Source organism: Cyprinodon tularosa, unplaced genomic scaffold (assembly GCF_016077235.1).
Source record: "Cyprinodon tularosa strain WSP-4 unplaced genomic scaffold, ASM1607723v1 ctg35, whole genome shotgun sequence".
Lineage (NCBI taxonomy): Eukaryota > Metazoa > Chordata > Actinopteri > Cyprinodontiformes > Cyprinodontidae > Cyprinodon > Cyprinodon tularosa.
In genome coordinates this window covers 1,089,782-1,108,406 of record NW_024039063.1, presented here as the reverse complement: position 1 = coordinate 1,108,406, position 18,625 = coordinate 1,089,782, and the positions used below count along the sequence as shown (strand labels likewise).

The window sequence follows — 18,625 nt, the reverse complement described above, 5'->3', positions numbered from 1 at the left end:
GCAACTAGCAAAGAACTGTTAGCTCTTTGCTGCCACCAATAGGTCAGAAGTGGAAGAATCAGGACAGTCGCTAAAAACAATAAGTTGACGTCAAATTATAAAAAAAACTATACTTACTTAGAAAACTATAGCTTACATCAGAGGTACTTTTTCTTAGATGTTTACGAATGTATGGAGTTACTTTATTTACTTTAATAATTTTTCTTTATTAATTTTTAGCTTCTTTCTAACTATGCCACTGTATGATTCTCTGTGTGCTTTACTATTATGGTTTTATTTCATTTTATGCATAATACTTTGAATTGTCTTGTTACTTAAATGTTCTATATAAATAAAGTTGCATGTTCTTGAATTTTCCTTTCTCGCGTATCCCAATAATGTAGATCTTGTTCTCACTCTAAATGTTATATATTATAGTGTGGGTAGCCAGCTACAGGGAACAGGTAACTCTTTTTTTGTTTGTTTAAGCGGTACATACTTAAAATGGATGCATAAGTAGTATAATAGTTTAGCAAAGTATGTTCAGGTTATACACAGTACTTTATAAAGGTCATATGTTTGGTAACTATTAGGATTCTTTTTTAAACAATTTTTAAATCCTGATACCGCTTCTTATAATCACAGATTTAAATAATTTAACCACTTTGACCAAAACAATGACAGTTTCTTGATAAATTTAAAACAGTTGATCATCAGATGAGAGAATTATTTTTTAAAGAAAATATGTATTTCACTGTCACAAATTTGAACTATAAAAAATTCAAATAGAACAGGAATATTTTTTGCAAGTTGGAACATGTATGTTGAATGTCTCTAAATATTCTAACGCATGCTCACTTATTCATGAGTGGACTGCATCAAGTTTATGCATCCCTAAAAGCACTAGGTAGGTGAAAAAAGTAAGAGAAACTTACAACAAGAATGAGAAAATGTTGTTGCATGAGGGCTGATGTCATTAGAAGGTATTACAAACACCTCTTATAGCACATTATGTAATGATTATTGCAAATGTTGAGGTAAATAGATGGCTACCGCAGTGAAAACTGTACACATGAAACCTGAATTAAACTTCAAATAAAATCAGATATCCGTTTCACAAGTGAACAATTATCTCTCCACATCTTGACCTGCAAATATTTTGTCCACTTTACACCTCATTGAAGATTCTTAGTCAGAGTGTTATCTTTGGAAAACAAGAATTCAGCCTTAAAACACTATTCATTAAACTAAAAATAAGATAATAGGAGTATGTTGTTATCTATTATTAATTCAGTGTTGCAGCAATATGCAGTTTTTTTGAACATCATAAAAACCTAGCATCTTAAGGGTGTATAAACATTTTGTGACAGTCACTGTAGGAGGTCCCCTGCAGCACACCTGTCGCTGCGCTGCATGTAATGATAAAGAGTGGACACTAGAGGGAGCCAATACACCTTTTTTTTTTTATTTTTTTTTTACACAACTCAACTGGATTTATCATCAGCCTAAATCATGGATAATCTGATTCCAGTAAAATTTTCACTCACCAAAACAAACGAAAATAAAAAAAAGACAAATAAAACTATTGACATTTAATTTTTTGTTTGTAAAATACAACATCTAACGAAAACTAAAGTTAATACGCCGACATAATAGGGATAGATTTAAGGAAATTTGATCATCTCTGCAAAATTTTTGATGCACAATTACTCTAAATAAATATTAGTAAAAATTCCCTATGCCTTCATCGCATTAAAAGCAATCACAGAAACAAATTGGTGATAAAAGAACTGTGCTAAAAACAAAAATGTTCTATAATTAATATAATTTGGTTTGTCTTTAAGAAATGTGTTAAATTACACATAAATCGAAAAATGTTATGTTTTCTTTGGAAGCTAAACATATAATAAATAGATACATTATGTTTTTCACTTTTTTGTTAAAAACATTACCATCAAAATATATCCATCAAGTGAAAAAAATAATAAGAGTATGGCTCATTTAACTGCATTTTTTCATCTGTAAAACCATCACCAATTTTACCCTTAACATATAGTATAACACATAAACTAATTTGATTGTGGTTTTGTGTTAAATTGAACTCTCTGAGGTGTGGGCTCCTGTTAGGGCGGCCCTGCTGGCTCAGTGGGAGGAGGAGAGTCACTCTCAGCCAGGAGAACCGCAGCGGCAGTTTGGGAGAAACCCAGACGGGGGGAAAAGTGCGTACAACCCGGGAGAAGTCTCACAGAGGTTTCCACCATGAGTTGGGGGACGGAGCTCTGGGTGAGTTGGAACTCTTCAAGCGGATTTTTCCCTCCGTTTCGGTTGTTTTCCTTTGACTCCAGTGTCTTGGGTCGGACTTTTTCTTTCGGGACGTCGAGTGGAGGAAAGGTGCCGCGGCTCTCCGGTTGAGCTTTGTGCTGCTAGCCGGCGTGGCTAACGGCTAAAGCTAACCCACCTTAACGGCTGTGACAGCGGAGCCGAACAATAGGCAGCCAGGTTCCCACACAGTCCGGGGAGGAAAGAGAGGGGGGGACGGACCTCTGCCTTCCCTGTCTCCCCCTGTCTCCCATGTTAGAAGGCTGGTTAACTTATTAAACCCGCGTTACTAAGTGGATTATCTCCACTGTCTTTATGTGTGGAAGGGAAGTTGAGTCTCCCCGGTGTTTGTAGACATTGTGTGGGCGTCAAACCCCAGACCCCCATCCTGCTACGGCTCCTAAAAATTAACCTCAATTAGGCCCATCCAGTTCTTTGTCTGGAATAAGACATTTGGAAATAAATCTATTTAGAAAAAATATCTATTTTTTATTTTTTAAACACACCAATGTTTTTGTGCAGTTAAATCATGACTTACTGTAAGGAAGTCATGGTGGATTTGTCTTCCCCCTGAACTCATCCATAGGTCTATAAAGAAAAGCTTATCTCATTTGCAGTTGTAGGACTGTTGCACAATATTAGTGTTTGTTTTTAGTGTGCATTAGAAAGGGAGCATGTGGCTGATTCCTATTTTGAATAATTTTGGGGTGTTGGCCATCCTGAGCTGTGAAACCAGAGAGGCAACCACCAGCATCCCCCCTTATCTTATGAGTGGGTGTGTGTAGGAGGAGGAGGGGATCCTTGTTGTCCCAGAGATGATACTCTTCCATCAGATTGCTTTGGTTATTATCTACTGTCTGAAATAAGCTCATTTTTGCTTGCTCAGTCTCCCGATGTAACATGACCATCCTGCTGCAGGCAAAGAGATAAATTTTTGCTTGTGTGAAATACAGAAGGTTTTTGAAAAGGGTAATTTTTTCTTCCCATTCATGTTTTCTGTCCAGATTCTAATCTATCTAGGCTGCTTGTTGAGGTGCAAGATGCATGAACAGCTCAGTACCAGATGGTACATCCAAAAGAGGTAACAAAGATTGGCTTATAGTCTTCCAGAAATGGTTGAGAACCTGTCTTTTTGGCAAGATGTCTTTTAGCTTTCACTTCTGTGTGCACTGATCAGGCTTTATACCAACTGTTACCAGTTTGGATATTGAAAGTCAGTAACACATAACACATTATCTATGTTATCTTTTAATTTTTTGTAGAAAAATAACAAAATTAAACCAAAAAAACCTCCACAAAACTTGTGACGAATGAAAATCATTTGAAAATGAGAGATTACAACATTATACTGCTTTATGCATCCCAGTACTTTTGCTCAGTGTGTATCTAAAAAATGCTGCTGGTGTGTTAAAACTAATAAAAGGGGTGACTTTTTGCGTATGCATGAGACACAGGCAAAAGATCTAAGTCCATACAGTTGGACAGGCTTGCCTTTGAGCAAATAAGGTCAGTCATATGATGCAAACTATTAAACAGCTAGAGGTGGAAGCCCGTGCTCAGTGATATCAAGTTACTGATTTCACAGTTATTCACCTAAGAAAGTGTGTGGCAACAGTATCTCTCTCACATTACTGCAAGATTTGGATTGTTACTTGTTTATATTTTTATCTATAGATCTTATAGAAACAGACAGCTGTTGATGGAGTTTACATGCAGCTGTTCGTGCTGCTTTAACTCCTCCATTATGCCAATGCAACACCCTCCCAAATGGCTATGTTTATTAATATATATATTTATACCCATATCTTTTGTCTGAGTCTTGCGGCGAAGCAATCCAGTCATAGCGGAAGCTGACCAGTGGACCGTTGTAATCCCTGAATCCCCTGATTGGATTAATGTGTTAGCTGTCTGTGGTCAGATTAAGGATTACTACCCAAAAGATGTAAATCTGTTTATTGGTCAGTGTCATGTTCAATTGCTAACCCTATGTCATATATTATAGCGTAGTGATTTTTAAATTCTGGTGGTTAAGTCGGTTTACTGTGGCTGTATATGTTGTTTAGATAACCGTAACTGGCGGACACTAGCATGGCTAAACATATTGAGCTTGTTAGCTGAAAATCTCACTGGCTGTAATAATCGACTTACGATCAACTGTCCAATAATGGGTTAATATATAATTTGTTCCATCCGTTTAATTGCTAATATCCGATGAAGGAATTTGTTTTAGTGTTGTAATGTGACCTTTGTCCACCACTGTTTATTTTCATTTTGCGAGCAGTCCCACTGCTATTTGTGAGAAATTTACACTGTTTAATGTTGACACGGATGCAGAATCTACTCTAATATAAACACTTTATAAACCCCTTTAGTTGGCACCTAAATAGCGCCCCATTTAGCTGTGTTGCACAGCAGAGCAGCATAACTTTTCTGCTCTGCTCAGAAGGTGATGTGATGATAGAAAAGTGGAGGGCATTACGCATAATGTTTTTAACATTGTAGACAAAGACATGCCGACAATAAGCACCCCAGCAGGGTAGATGGAGGAGGCTGTTGTGAATTGAGCTGAGTTTTAATTTAATGAGAGCGCAACCAAAACCCCCCTTTTAAAAGCACTTCTGTTTTCATCCAACAGATTGGTCAGTATATGATCCCTAAAAATGTTAACCATTTATGCTATGCATAAATCCTCAGGATACAGGAAAAAATCAAGTGTTTAAGAAACGGGTCGCTTATCAATTCATTTTTAGTGGATCAATATGATCAGTTAAGTTCAGATTAATTCATTAATGGATAATTTGCATCCCCACCATCTAGCTATCCAAATATGTAGAGATGCATAAGGGTGCAGCGTCCTGCACTTTTATATAAATCATTGCCATGTCAATGGATATGATGCCCCCCCCTAAATATTTCTTCATCCAGTCATTTCTGCACAGAAATACAATCATTGTTTTTCAAAATGTGCATTGCTTTGATCTGGTTTAATTAGAGATAACTGTACGCAAAGATACTTTTTCATTTATTTTATTTCTTTATTTTCTAAATGATCAGATTTGACCATTTAACCTTTTTTTGTAAAATGGGTATTAATGTTTTTTGAATAGACGCCGTTAGTATACATTCTTTTTTTGTGTGTATATGTGTGTATGTATATTTTGGCTCCAGGTCACAAAGACAGGGAGGAACATCCTATTACTCTGCTGGCTTCCTACCCCAACCCACACACTCATGTCAAAATAGGAAGTGCCCTGAATCGAAGCTCTGTCTGTGTTTTGTGTGTGCGTTAGTGCCAGGATGCCGGCCTGCTGTGCTCAGGTCTGTCTGAGCGAGACGGGCTGGAGGCCAGCAGAATGGAGCGGTCAGGACTGACCAAAGGACAACGGGCTAACAGGCGGTCGTCCCTATTGGCCGGTCAAACTAAAAGACAAGGATAAGGGGATGGAGAATTAGAAAGCAGGGGGAATAGTTACAAAGATTTAGGATTTTGTTTTAAAATGAAAAGGATTTACTGACTGGTTAATCAAAGTATCCACTTTGCTTCTTATTCCCTGTGTTTGATGTAGATTTGGAAATCCATGGAGGTGTTCTTTGGCCAGGATGTTTTATGTTAGTTGTAGTTTGTCCCTTCCTTCAATCCGGAGTGTTGTTAATGGTCTCTGCCTCAGACCTGGAAAAAGATACTTATTTTTTGTGCTCCTATTTGAGTTATTTATAGGTTGCAGACTGCAGGAATGATGCCTTTTCTCATAGACGGTAGTATCAGATCTCTGGTGCTCTCAGACTTCTAAAGTTGTCTTCCATTCATAAATGTACATTTTGATTAGAATATGACATTTTCACCAAGATCGAAAACTCAAATTGTCTAAAATTTCAATTTAAGACATTTATTCTGTTCAAATTGAAGATGAATACAGTACCTTGTAAAGAAATTATGTGCATCCCCTGATCTTTGTCATAAATGTCAGTTTATAGCCACAAACTTTAATGGATAATGTGATAGACACAGCACATAGGCACAGCACTGTGTACATCTAGCTACCTTTGATTGAAATTACAGCTACAAGTCTTTTAGGAGTAGTTCTTTACCAGCTTTGCACTTCTAAAGACCGAATGTTTTGCTCATTCTTCTTCACAAAGCAGCTTAAGCTCATAGATTGGGTGGAACAGCATTTTGCAAGTCCTCCCATGCATTCTTTATCTGCTTTAGCCTGGACTTTGATTGGGCCATTTTAAAGCACAACTATGCTTCAACTAAACTAGGTCTGCATGATACGGCAAATAAATTAAATTAGGATGTTGGTTTTTATACATTGTGAAGACCATGTGGGCTGTGCTTAACCATCATGTCACTCTTGTGCTTCCTTTCCCTCCTAACAGTGATGGGTAATTGGCAAGAACAAGATCAGGTGTGGTCAAAAGAGAAAGAAAGTAGCCAACTAGCCAGCTAAATTCTCCTGTTGATCTGATTATGGCTCTTTATATTGTGCAGCTCTAAATAATGACTCACTTTAACACCTCTGCAAGGTTCCTGCCTTATATAAACAGGACAAATCCAAAACCTTTACTTGTTTGTTCTTTTGACATATTTTTGATGCAGGGAAGCTGTGGTTGTTTAAAGACTGGCTACTGTTCAGTGGAGCAGCAGTCCTGTTTTTTGGAGGCCGCAGTGGGTGAAGCTGAGGGCGCTGGCCTGGACATGACAAGCTGTTAGACTTAGTCCAGCCAAGCTTGTCAACACATTGTATGTGTGTGCAGGGGTGTTTTTGTAGGTGTGAGTCAGGGAACATGATGTTTTCAGATCAAGATGGGTGACACCAACGGTGAAGCCCACGCTGGCCTTTATGTGAGGGTGGATGTCTGTCCTAATTAGAAAAATGTCCTAACTGACATCCCCCGGAGATGACATGGAAGGTGAAGATGGATGGGAGGATGGGAGGAAATGTACAGGGATATTTTCATATGGTCGGGGGAGGTGGGTTGATTAAGCCAGATGGGCTGAGGGATGAGCTGAGTTTAGACATAATGGATTATATGAAACTTTAATGAGCCCAGTGGAGTTATGTGGTAACAAGATACATTGTGATTGAATGGGATGTCAGTCAGAGCGGAGGAAAATTCATTTGGCTAAAGTGATCTTTTTTTGTATCCTCCCAACTGTCATTATTAAAGTCTTCATCATGTCAGCATTTATTCAGATATTTCATTTAAAGATTGTATTACATCGCTACCTACAAACGCAGCATAAAGGCCAATTTATGCTTCTGACGTATAACCTCTGCAACTGTCAGATCTGTCTCTGTGCTCTGCAACCGTCGTCGCGCACCTCAAGAAAATCCTGACCATGCGTCAGGCGGTCGCAAACCCACACAGACCTCAAGCGGAAGTGCTCAGACAAAAAGCAGCTGTGATTGGTCCTTGGTATTTTTAAAAAGCGAGGAACAACTACAATGGACAACTACGACAAAGGTTAATCGAGGAGTTTCTGCAGTCGAACCACTTGTATGATGCCTCAGACAAATTATATAAAGATGCCAAGGTCTCTGCCAAAACAAAGTTCTCGTGAATATCCACAAAGTTCTTGCAAGTTCTCAAATAGGCGCTTTGGCGGGAAACTGCTGTGCGTCTCTAGAAGTTCCAGAACGACGGTGCAGAAGCATACCAGCAAAACTGGTTCGTGACCAGACCCAAGCGACATTTCATGTGTGCGGTTGCAGAAGTATAACCTGCCCTTAAAAATATAGAAAACTGGAAGAATTAGCAAAATGGGTGCATCACTTGAGATTTGCAGCTGGATTTAAGGTGATTTATTTAGTTATAAATGCTTCTGTTCAAGCACTTTGCTAATGCCATGACTGCAACCTTTTTTTTTGTCTTCGAATTGACCTTTTTGGATATGACTATATCCAGATCATAATAAATACAAAGATGTTTTTTGTACCTAAATGAAATGACCCACTCCTAGTGCAGAAGTAACCTGAGTCCTTCAGTGATGAAACACAGCAGTGACAAATGGAGAAGTAGCAAGAGCTTCACCATGGTCAGGGCTTTATGGCTACATCAAATGAGAAAGCTCAAATTTCATGTTGTGAACAATTTCGGATCACAAATTTGTAAAGCTCCCGAATTTCAGTACAGATTTTAATCGTTGGTGATCTCTCTTTGATAACAAAATAAATCAAAAACAGCCCAGAAAACCCTGTTAAAAACGACTTCATTCTTTTCTTTATCGTACAGATTAAAGCGGTTTTCAACAGTGGGTCCGCAACCCCTAGGGGGTCCACGTTAAAATGAATTCACACTGTAGTGAACAGATAAATGGAGGCAGATGATGTCTTTTAGTCATCAATGCACACATTCAGCACTAACAAGGAATCAGAATGAGAAACACTTAAATAATCCCAGGGAGAAATTACTTTTTTTTTTTTACATCGTCAAGTGTTTAAGAAACTGGTCGCTTATCAATTCATTTTTAGTGGATCAATATGATCAGTTAAGTTCAGATTAATTCATTAATGGATAATTGCATCTAGGCTTGTATTGGCAAAAAAATGCGTATCGGCAAAGCATGTAAAATGCCGATCCAGACTGCCGATCCAGTTTTTAAAAAAAAAATCCGGTCCGTATTTTCCAATTTCGCCGATTGAAACGATCCATTCCACTATTTTGCGCCAGTGTTCCCCTGTTTTGCATTTTTATTAAAACTTACAGTAATACTTGCACCTTTAACTGTTTACGGTTTTACTGTTCACTGTGCAATTTCAGATTGCTATTCATAATTTTGTCCAGTTTGTGTTTATCTCTTAATAAACAGATAAGTTTGTTGTTACCAATCATTGTGTTTTATTCACTCTCACCTAATTTAGCTGGCTAGATGTTATCAAGAGTACTAAAACCCTTTTCAACATGAGTCTTACAACTAAGGCTAAATACTTTAACTTAAACTTAAATACATGCGCGGATAGGCTGGTATCGGCCAGTATCGGTATCGGATCGGAAGTCCAAAAACAATATCAGTATCGGATCGGAAGTTCAAAAACCTGGATCGGGACATCTCTAATTGCATCCCCACCATCTAGCTATCCAAATACACTATATTGCCAAAAGTATTTGCTCACCTGCCTTGACTCACATATGAGCTTAAGTGACATCCCGTTCCTAATCCATAGGGTTCAATATGACGTCGGTCCACCCTTTGCAGCTAGAACAGCTTCAACTCTTCTGGGAAGGCTGTCCACAAGGTTTAGGAGTGTGTTTATGGGAATTTTTGACCATTCTTCCAGAAGCGCATTTGTGAGGTCGCACACTGATGTTGGACGAGAAGGCCTGGCTCTCAGTCTCCGCTCTAATTCATCCCAAAGGTGTTCTATCGGGTTGAGGTCAGGACTCTGTGCAGGCCAGTCAAGTTCATCCACACCAGACTCTGTCATCCATGTCTTTATGGACCTTGCTTTGTGCACTGGTGCACAGTCATGTTGGAAGAGGAAGGGGCCAGCTCCAAACTGTTCCCACAAAGTTGGGAGCATGGAATTGTCCAAAATGTCTTGGTATGCTGAAGCATTCAGAGTTCCTTTCACTGGAACTAAGGGGCCAAGCCCAGCTCCTGAAAAACAACCCCACACCATAATCCCCCCTCCACCAAACTTTACACTTGGCACAATGCAGTCAGACAAGTACCGTTCTCCTGGCAACCGCCAAACCCAGACCCGTCCATCAGATTGCCAGATGGAGAAGCGCGATTCGTCACTCCAGAGAACGCGTCTCCACTGCTCTAGAGTCCAGTGGCGGCGTGCTTTACACCACCGCATCCGACGCTTTGCATTGCACTTGGTGATGTATGGCTTGGATGCAGCTGCTCGACCATGGAAACCCATTCCATGAAGCTCTCTGCGCACTGTTCTTGAGCTAATCTGAAGGCCACATGAAGTTTGGAGGTCTGTAGTGATTGACTCTGCAGAAAGTTGGCGACCTCTTCGCACTATGCGCGTCAGCATCCGCTGACCCCGCTCCGTCAGTTTACGTGGCCTACCACTTCGTGGCTGAGTTGCTGTCGTTCCCAAACACTTCCATTTTCTTATAATACAGCTGACAGTTGACTGTGGAATATTTAGGAGCGAGGAAATTTCACGACTGGATTTGTTGCACAGGTGGCATCCTATCACAGTTCCACGCTGGAATTCACTGAGCTCCTGAGAGCGACCCATTCTTTCACAAATGTTTGTAAAAACAGTCTGCATGCCTAGGTGCTTGAATTTATACACCTGTGGCCATGGAAGTGATTGGAACACCTGATTCCAATAATTTGGATGGGTGAGCAAATACTTTTGGCAATATAGTGTATGTAGAGATGCATAAAGGTGCAGCGTCCTGCACCTTTATATAAATCATTGCCATGTCAATGCATGCTACATGATGTGATGCACCCCCCCCCCCCCCCCCAAATATTGCACTCCATATTTAATAGAGTGACTATAGGACACAATTTCATGCAATATATATATATATATATATATATATATATATATATATATATATATATATATATATAGGTAGGGGGTCCCCGATCCATCTTGCCATCAGTTTGGGGGTCCTTGGCCTGGAAAATGTTGAAGACCTATGGATTGGAGCATACAAACATCTTTGAGTGTAGATTTTCAGTTTATTTTCTCAATAAGGTTCTTTTTAAATATATAACAGTCATCTCTGTAATGTTAGAATCTCATTTTAACCTTGAGATTTGTTAAAAAATTACCAAGATTTCCTAAACCAGCACATGCCAGAGAATTTGGCTCTAGAGAAGAGCTGCACAAATATGGCAAATCACTACTGTCTCAACGGTAACAATGTGTGAAATATAGATTTGTAAATTACTGTTTGGATGCAGTATTTAATACATTGTTCTCTGGTAGAAGACAAGCAGATTCTGCAGGCTGATGGTACAAAAGGTTGCTGGGTGAAGTTTCAGCAACCTTGATGCTTAAACTTTTTGGCTCTGAAATACCTCTTTTTAATTGGTAACTTTTCTATTCAGATATAGTCAGACATAATATAATTTTCAGATAAATCACAACAGTCTTCTCTGGTTATGACTATTGTTTTACCCGGAATGACAGAAAATGGAGGAAAACGAGCTACACCTATGTAAAAGTAAGCTAACGTTATCTTTACAATCTGACTTGATTTTCGAACATTAACTTGTTTACAAGTTAATGTTCCTTGGTACACCTTGATTAGTTCTGAACTTGGAAATATCTCCCTAATTCTTGATAAATGGTGCCAGTTTCTTCTTACCTTCTGAGGTGAAGATATAAAAATCTATAGAAAGCTAAAAAAGTTAAATATTACAGGAATAATTAAACGATAGGAAGATTTGAAAACTGTAGGACTGGAGCTTCAACAGATATCTGAACAAAGACCCTTCTTCTTCATCTCAGCATTTTTTGAGAATGTTTCCCTAGTGCTTCTCCAGTTCCTCCCCCTCTTCCTTCCTCTCATCCTCCTGCTGCGTCCCTCTGGACTCCTTCACAGCTGCATCCAGCCAACCAGCTGTTCAGCAGTCTAGTTCCTCTTGGATTCAGACACAGACCCACCTGTAGGCCTCTAAAGCAATGACCTGGAATCAACCCGTTTAAATAGGTCACTGCATGTTATTCAACCCGACTTTTTGGAGACTGTAGCTCCTGATTTTGCTGCTTTTCTTTGTCGTTGAAGGTTCTATGATATGTTGGCGACACAAATTGATTTCAAATGTTTTTTCTTTTAAGCAACTCCACTATTATTTTTTTTAATTAGGTGTTTGCATTCTCAGATATTTAACTTGTTGCCATTTTATTTTATTATTTTTCAGTCATCATTATTCTTCATACCAGACACAGACCTTCAATCTAGTAATTAATCAGTCTAACCGCTCATTACACTGTGTTTATAGTGTTTTCTTTCCAGGAAATAAAAGAAATGAGTCGCAATAGACTGGAAGTGTTCCATGCATCTCTGGGTTATGACTCTTCTGGTTGTAAGGATGTATTCAAAGCTGCAGCTGCATTCAGTGCCGTCTTGTCTTCATGAGTCAGTCTATCTGTCAACTGTTTATTAGTCACTAAGTTTGTTAGGCAGTGGAGAAAAAATGTAAGCATTAGTGGAAAACTTTAAGATGTTCGGATTGCTTTGGCCAATTTTCCTTTGAGTGCCAACACTATCTTTAAAGCAAACCTCTACTGGATGGTTGTAATCAAACTTGTCTTGTGTAACATGCACTCAGACAGTAGCAGGGATTTCCATTAAGTTAAAGCCAGCAGGAAACGGTTACCAGCTTGGTGTGTCTGGGTGTTTGCACTTGTGAAAGTGCTGGAAAAGCTACTGTTCCGACATCTATTGTGATTTTTAGATTTTTGTAAAACTTTACTGGCCTATCATCAGTATTTACAACTTATTTTAAACAAAGATTTCACCTCTTTGGTAAACATGACTGAGTGTTTAGACCTGATCTGTTTATTCCAACCTGCATTTAACACAGTAGCATACAGACCTTTGTCTTTAAGCTAATCTATCATTTTAAAGTTGCAACATACATTAATGTTTAAAGATTGTTTACAGATGCATCCCCTTTCCATGTAATTGTAAAAAAATATACTAGACAAGTCTGGTTTCCTATATTTTTTGTTCTAAAAGTAAAGTAAATCACCTGACGAATACATTAAATACCAAAAGAGGAGTCGAACAAAGGGTCCAAGATTTTTGTGACTTTTTTCCCAAAGTAGATAACACCAATTAAACGGAGATAGTTTTATATATTTTATTACATTTTTAAGTTTATCTGTGTTTTATTTTTGAAACGCTTTCAAACCTCCCTGATAATATGTTAGTCTTTTTTGTCTTTGACGTCATATCAGGAGTATTTATGAGAAGGTAATGAAGATGTCAGGTTTTACTAGAGTTTTAAATGTGCTGTTTTGCTAGGGTTTGGCTTCTGTATACTGAATTATGTCAGCTGAATATTTCTCAAGTTGATACAAGAGATTTATAATAGCTAGTACATAGGTTTAACATAGTAACATAGGCTTTAATAACAATTATACATTAGCTACAGATATATTAATCTTGTAGTCCTAAGGCCTCCTATTTTAAAACTCATGTGTTGTAAGGACCTGCTCTGGCAGCCCTTGTATAAAAGAACAGCAAAGAAGACTCATTGTCTTTATTGCAAATGTATTGAAGATTGATGTCTTTGTACAATAAGCAAAAGCGTTTGGTTATTGTACAAAGTGTACAGTAAGCGTGCAATTTCCAATAATAAAATAATACCCAATTAGATCATTTTAGGGGTAAAACTAAATCCCTTGATGCATTGTTGTCTCTGTTTTTAGAGCTAAACCGAATTCAAAGTTCCAGGGTTGTTACTGGACCATTCATATGCACATCTGATTCTGCAATCATTTAGGCAGACTGTTCAATCTATTACTTCTGTGTTGATGACATTGATACCAGACGTCCTCGAGCTAATGTCCTTTGGTTGTTTTGTGTTAAACACATCAGGTGCTGGCTAAACCTGCTCAGCAGATGTTATCACCTTCATAGAGCTGCTTAATTACTGGGACCTTATGCTGTAGTCCTATACAGTCTTGTGTTCTGTTGGCTTTAGTGGTAGATGGTGTTAGTTACATTATTACAATGTCGTAAATTCTTTGTCGTAAAGTCTTTAATGATTTACCACTTATTGATGTGACAACTTGCTGCCTCTTTACACCAAGTAATGCTGGGCTTCCTAGAGCTGGTTGACAACAAGTGGAATCTGGTTGAAAAACGTATTTAACATTTCTTTTATTTTGCTTTCATAATACCTCAAAGTTTTCTGCAGACAATTTAAAAAATGTTAAATCGACTTATGTACCGTAAATTCTCTAATATAGGCCCGGGCCTTTATTTCACTCAAGTGCATCGCGGTCCAGGCCTTTATTGGATAGAGGCCAGAATTAGAGACAGGCCTCTATTGCTATTTGAGCAAAACAGACTACCAGTGGAATGAATAAAAATGAGATATTGTGTCTATTTGAACCTATAAAACACTAGGTTCATTTATTGAAAAAGTACAGTTACCATGTCTCGCTTGGTTTGAAGTAAAAAAAAAAAAAAAAATCCTCCAATTCTGTTTAATTCTCCTCCTCAGTTTTTCTCCTCCTCTTCATTTCTCCCTTTAATCTCCTCATCACTCGCGCTCCTCCTGTTCTGCTGCGTGTCTGTTCTCTTCCTCGCGCAGACGGGCAGCAGTCAGGGCCTGTCGTCCAGCTGCGCAGGGCTGTGGTACTTGTATGTTACTTACTACCACAAGTATAATGTTGAGGTATGCCCAGAAAAAACGTTTATAGCCCCGGCCTGTATTAGAGACCGGCCATTATTTACCTCCTCTGACAGCGAGACCGGCCATTATTAGAGACCCGGCCGCTATTGGAATACAGGCCAATATTAGAGAATTTACGGTATTTATTTTTTTTCAATAATGGCGTTCTTTTGGTTCCCCGGAGTTTCTGTAGCTGCAGTATTACTCTCAGGTTGCAGTTTTCTAAGTGACAGCGTCACACGAAACAACATCATAACTACAGGTAAATATGAAGCTCTTAAAAATAGGAATAAAATCATCTGTTGTTTGGAACTGACAGGCTTAAAGTTCTCCGACATAGTGGAATTGAGGCGGCGTAAAACTCGATCAGTTCCTACTCTGTGCGCTGTGTGACACATATAGCAGGCGGGGCAGACTGGTACATAATCAATAAAACATTTGAATAAACAGAATACCTTGCCTATAATAGGAGCTCAGAGGGACAGAACACTGATCAAGCCATATGGTGATCCTCTTTCAGCCGTAGAAAAAAAAAATCCCGGATCTGCTCACGATGCTGCAGTCAGTGCAACTGGTGTGACCTCTACTTTAGTTTTTATGGAAACGAAAAGTCCAGGATTAGCCTGGGTGCCATTCCGAACTTAGTCCTGCCCACAAAGTTTGAGGTCGGGGAAGTTCGGTCTGGCTCTGCTCCATAGTAGCGCCAGTATTATCGCCCACTGTCAGGCGATCCAATCAAATTGTCAGGGCGGGCTTTATACGATGATGGACAGATGACCAACAGTAACGTAATCAACCACGTGACCAATGCGCGCTTGTGTGACAACAATAATGGCTGCCGCTGGAGAGTTTAGGTGAGTAGATTCTGCTATTAGGTCTGTTCTAGAAGATATCGACAGCAAATTAATTTTAAAAGAGGAACAGAGAAACGCGATCAAGTCTCATCTTCTTATTATAGGCGTGCAACTGCACGCTTTGATTTTTGTGGACAACAACTATGCCTCGCTTAACATACGTCACGCACTCCGTTGCTCTTATTGGTTGTAGGTCTATCCAATTGAGTGCAGAGGCATTTTTTTTTCTGGTTCGTTCGAAACACGCCCCATAATCACAGCTCTATGGAGCAGTATCAGACTCATGAGTCGGACTACGTCAGGCTAGTCCAGGATAGCCCTGCTGTACATTATTGTTGAATAATGTTCAGTCATATATATCATGTGGGGTCTTAAGTACGTGCTGTAGGTCTACAACTGTTTTGTTAATACATGTTGTTATTCTGATTACTATTGTTTATAGATAACTGGCAAGCTACAGTATCTATACATAGCAAAATGTGCTTATTCAGGTGAGCTGTATTGGGCCTGTGGGGTTAAAAAGCTTAATTGAGTCACCTAAACCTCATCTTCTTAGTGATTGAAACCACCGGCATTGGGCATGATCATATGAGGCAGCAGTTGCAGGATCTGTTCACCCACTGGATTCTGTGCGCGGCTGTTTATGTACCCTCACCTAACGAAGATTCACACGTATTTTCATCGCTATCGCTATTCATTTTGAATGTTTATATCCGCCATTTTGGTTAAAGGATGTCCCCGGTGTGATGCCATTGTTCTGGATTTGGTATGGATTAAAACAACGGAACCAGCAAAAGAGTGTTTTTCTCTAAAAGAATGCGTAATTCTTAGTCATTAGTATCTGAATATTTCAAGACTCTAATATTTTATGGTAATTAACATTAAGAGAGTGCTTTCAGTAAAACATTTTACACCATCTTTAAGAACCAACTATAGTTGAGAAAACAAGTCTTCTGCTGGAAAGTTCGCATTTAGTTCCCCTGCTCCACTTATCCGTAACCAACTTTAACAAGTAAAGTCAACAAATAAAAACCCATTTGTTTACATCTGCCTTTGACTGTTGAACCTAAACTGTTAACTGAGGTATTATTAGTTTAAGGTTGAGGTCTATTTATTGTTTAAATCATGTAAAGCACTTGGAACTGTCTATGTCCTGATTTGTGCTATGTGATGCAACTCAGAATTGTAAAAGTTTAACTAAAGTTGGGAAACAACATCAGCAGTTAGGTGGTTTTTTTCATGGTATGAAAGAGTAAGGAAATATGTAATATATGCTATTGGATGTCTGCCAGAAAGGGACAAATACTGGATCAACATGGGCCCAGATTTTCAGATCAGTGCATAACTAGTTTAAAATGTGGTCAGACAAAGCTTATAGAGAACTAAGAGTGCAATTGGAAATGAAGTGTTCTAGAACTCAACAAAGTAAAACAACTTGTTTTTTTGCAGGAACATGTGATAACCTCAGGGCTAAGTTTAGAATCCACATTTTCCAGGGAATCTATGTATTCCCCTTTTCCACTAAGCTCAACTTAGTTATTTAGTGGTTTTTTTCGTGCTTTTTATTTTCCTTTGATAACAGTTACCGTATATGGAACCAATATGGGTTTTAGTATCTGCTGGCTTGCCATTGTGGTGTTTAGGAATCAGCTGAATGTAGGTATTAGATGACCACAGATCAGGTAAGGGGCGGCGTTCAATGCCAACATATTTTAATAAATGATATCTTAATTAGTTAAATAGTTTTACATTCGGTTTATTATTACTATAGCATGTTGGCATTTGGTAGTGCTAGCATGAGGTATTACCAGCATAAGGTAACCTAACTTATCATCACATTATCCTCTGGCTCGAATTCTTCCATTTGATGCTGCTCTGCTCTGCTCTGCTCTTGTCTTGATCCTCACAGCCTTCTTAGGCTCTTTTTTCTCTCTGAGTCCAAAAACAGCCTTTGACTAAGCAGCAAGTCTTCCATTGTTGTACTTTTCTGCTCCTGCTCATCACATCAGGTTACCCTTTCACACTGTGGGATGGCCTTAATGGCAGACATCCCAATAGTGTCTAGTCCAATAGTGTAGATACTAATGGAAAAGGGGCCCATAGAGGGTCACATTGCTAACCATGTTAACCATAAGTTTAAGATGTTGAAGGTTATGTTTTTTTTATATCTGCTTCTGGCCCAGGATTCCCTTGAAAAGGATTGTTTGTTTTTATCCTAATTGGACTTTCCTGGAGCAATTAAGATATAAAAAAGTCAAAATGTGCTGAACTTTAAAAGTTTACAAAAAAGGAGAGTGAAAATTGACCACTTAATTCTTATAGGTGTATCTCTAGACTGTATATGCTTAACATGTTTTAGTTTAAATTTACAGGTTGAATAAATAGTTGCCAGGTTTTTCTTGCTATTGCAAATCCTCATAATGTATCACAATAGAAATTACCTAAAAGATTATAGCATCAAAAACAACAGTAATGGATTAAATGTAAGATAACGGTTTCCAATATATAAACTAATAAACATTTTAGTAGCTTATGTATACATAATTTAAGCATAAAGAATTTGAACTGTTGCCCTGGACGTTATGAGAAGCTTTTCTCAATCAATGCCAAATGTCCTTAATAACATTATAAGCTGACTAAAAGGTTTGAAAAAGATCCTTTTGATATTTAGCCGTCAGTCTAATTATTGTAATAGCCTATTAAATATTCAGTAACCGTACTTGATGGTTGCTATTTTACAGCCACATGATGGAGACGGCTCCCAACATTAGCATACAGACCTCCATTGAGAGGGAAGAGACAACTTGTGCATCACTTTGACTGTTGTCTATGTATATATATTCATGTGACTAATGGCCAACAGGCATGTGTTTGCCACATGATTATAAACCATTAACTCTTCTTAGTTCAGAATGCAGTGCTCTCCTCAGTTTGTGCTCCAGTCCTCTTTAGTTCCTCACTGCTCCTTCTGTGGTTACCCTCTTGATCGCGTTTCAAGGGGGATCAGAGATTTTTTTAATTTAAGGGTTTCCCACCACACAGGACAAACTAGAAATGCTTTTAATGTCCAAGAACCTCAAAAAGATTTCAGCCCCTACAAGGAGGAACAATGATTAAAGTTATTTTTGTTGTAGGATAA

At 38.6% G+C, this 18,625-nt stretch overlaps 1 protein-coding gene across 3 annotated transcripts in view; it reads left to right on the top strand.

The window, feature by feature from the left end:
- Positions 1-2,113: 2,113 nt before the first annotated feature.
- Positions 2,114-18,625, top strand: part of fnbp1l (formin binding protein 1-like) — a 53,585-nt gene continuing 37,073 nt past the window's right edge. For all 3 annotated transcript variants that reach the window (XM_038295080.1, XM_038295081.1, XM_038295079.1), the window contains exon 1: positions 2,114-2,262. In XM_038295080.1, the coding sequence (XP_038151008.1) occupies positions 2,239-2,262 (24 nt within the window). In that variant the 5' untranslated portion in view covers positions 2,114-2,238. The remainder of the gene's footprint in view (positions 2,263-18,625) is intronic.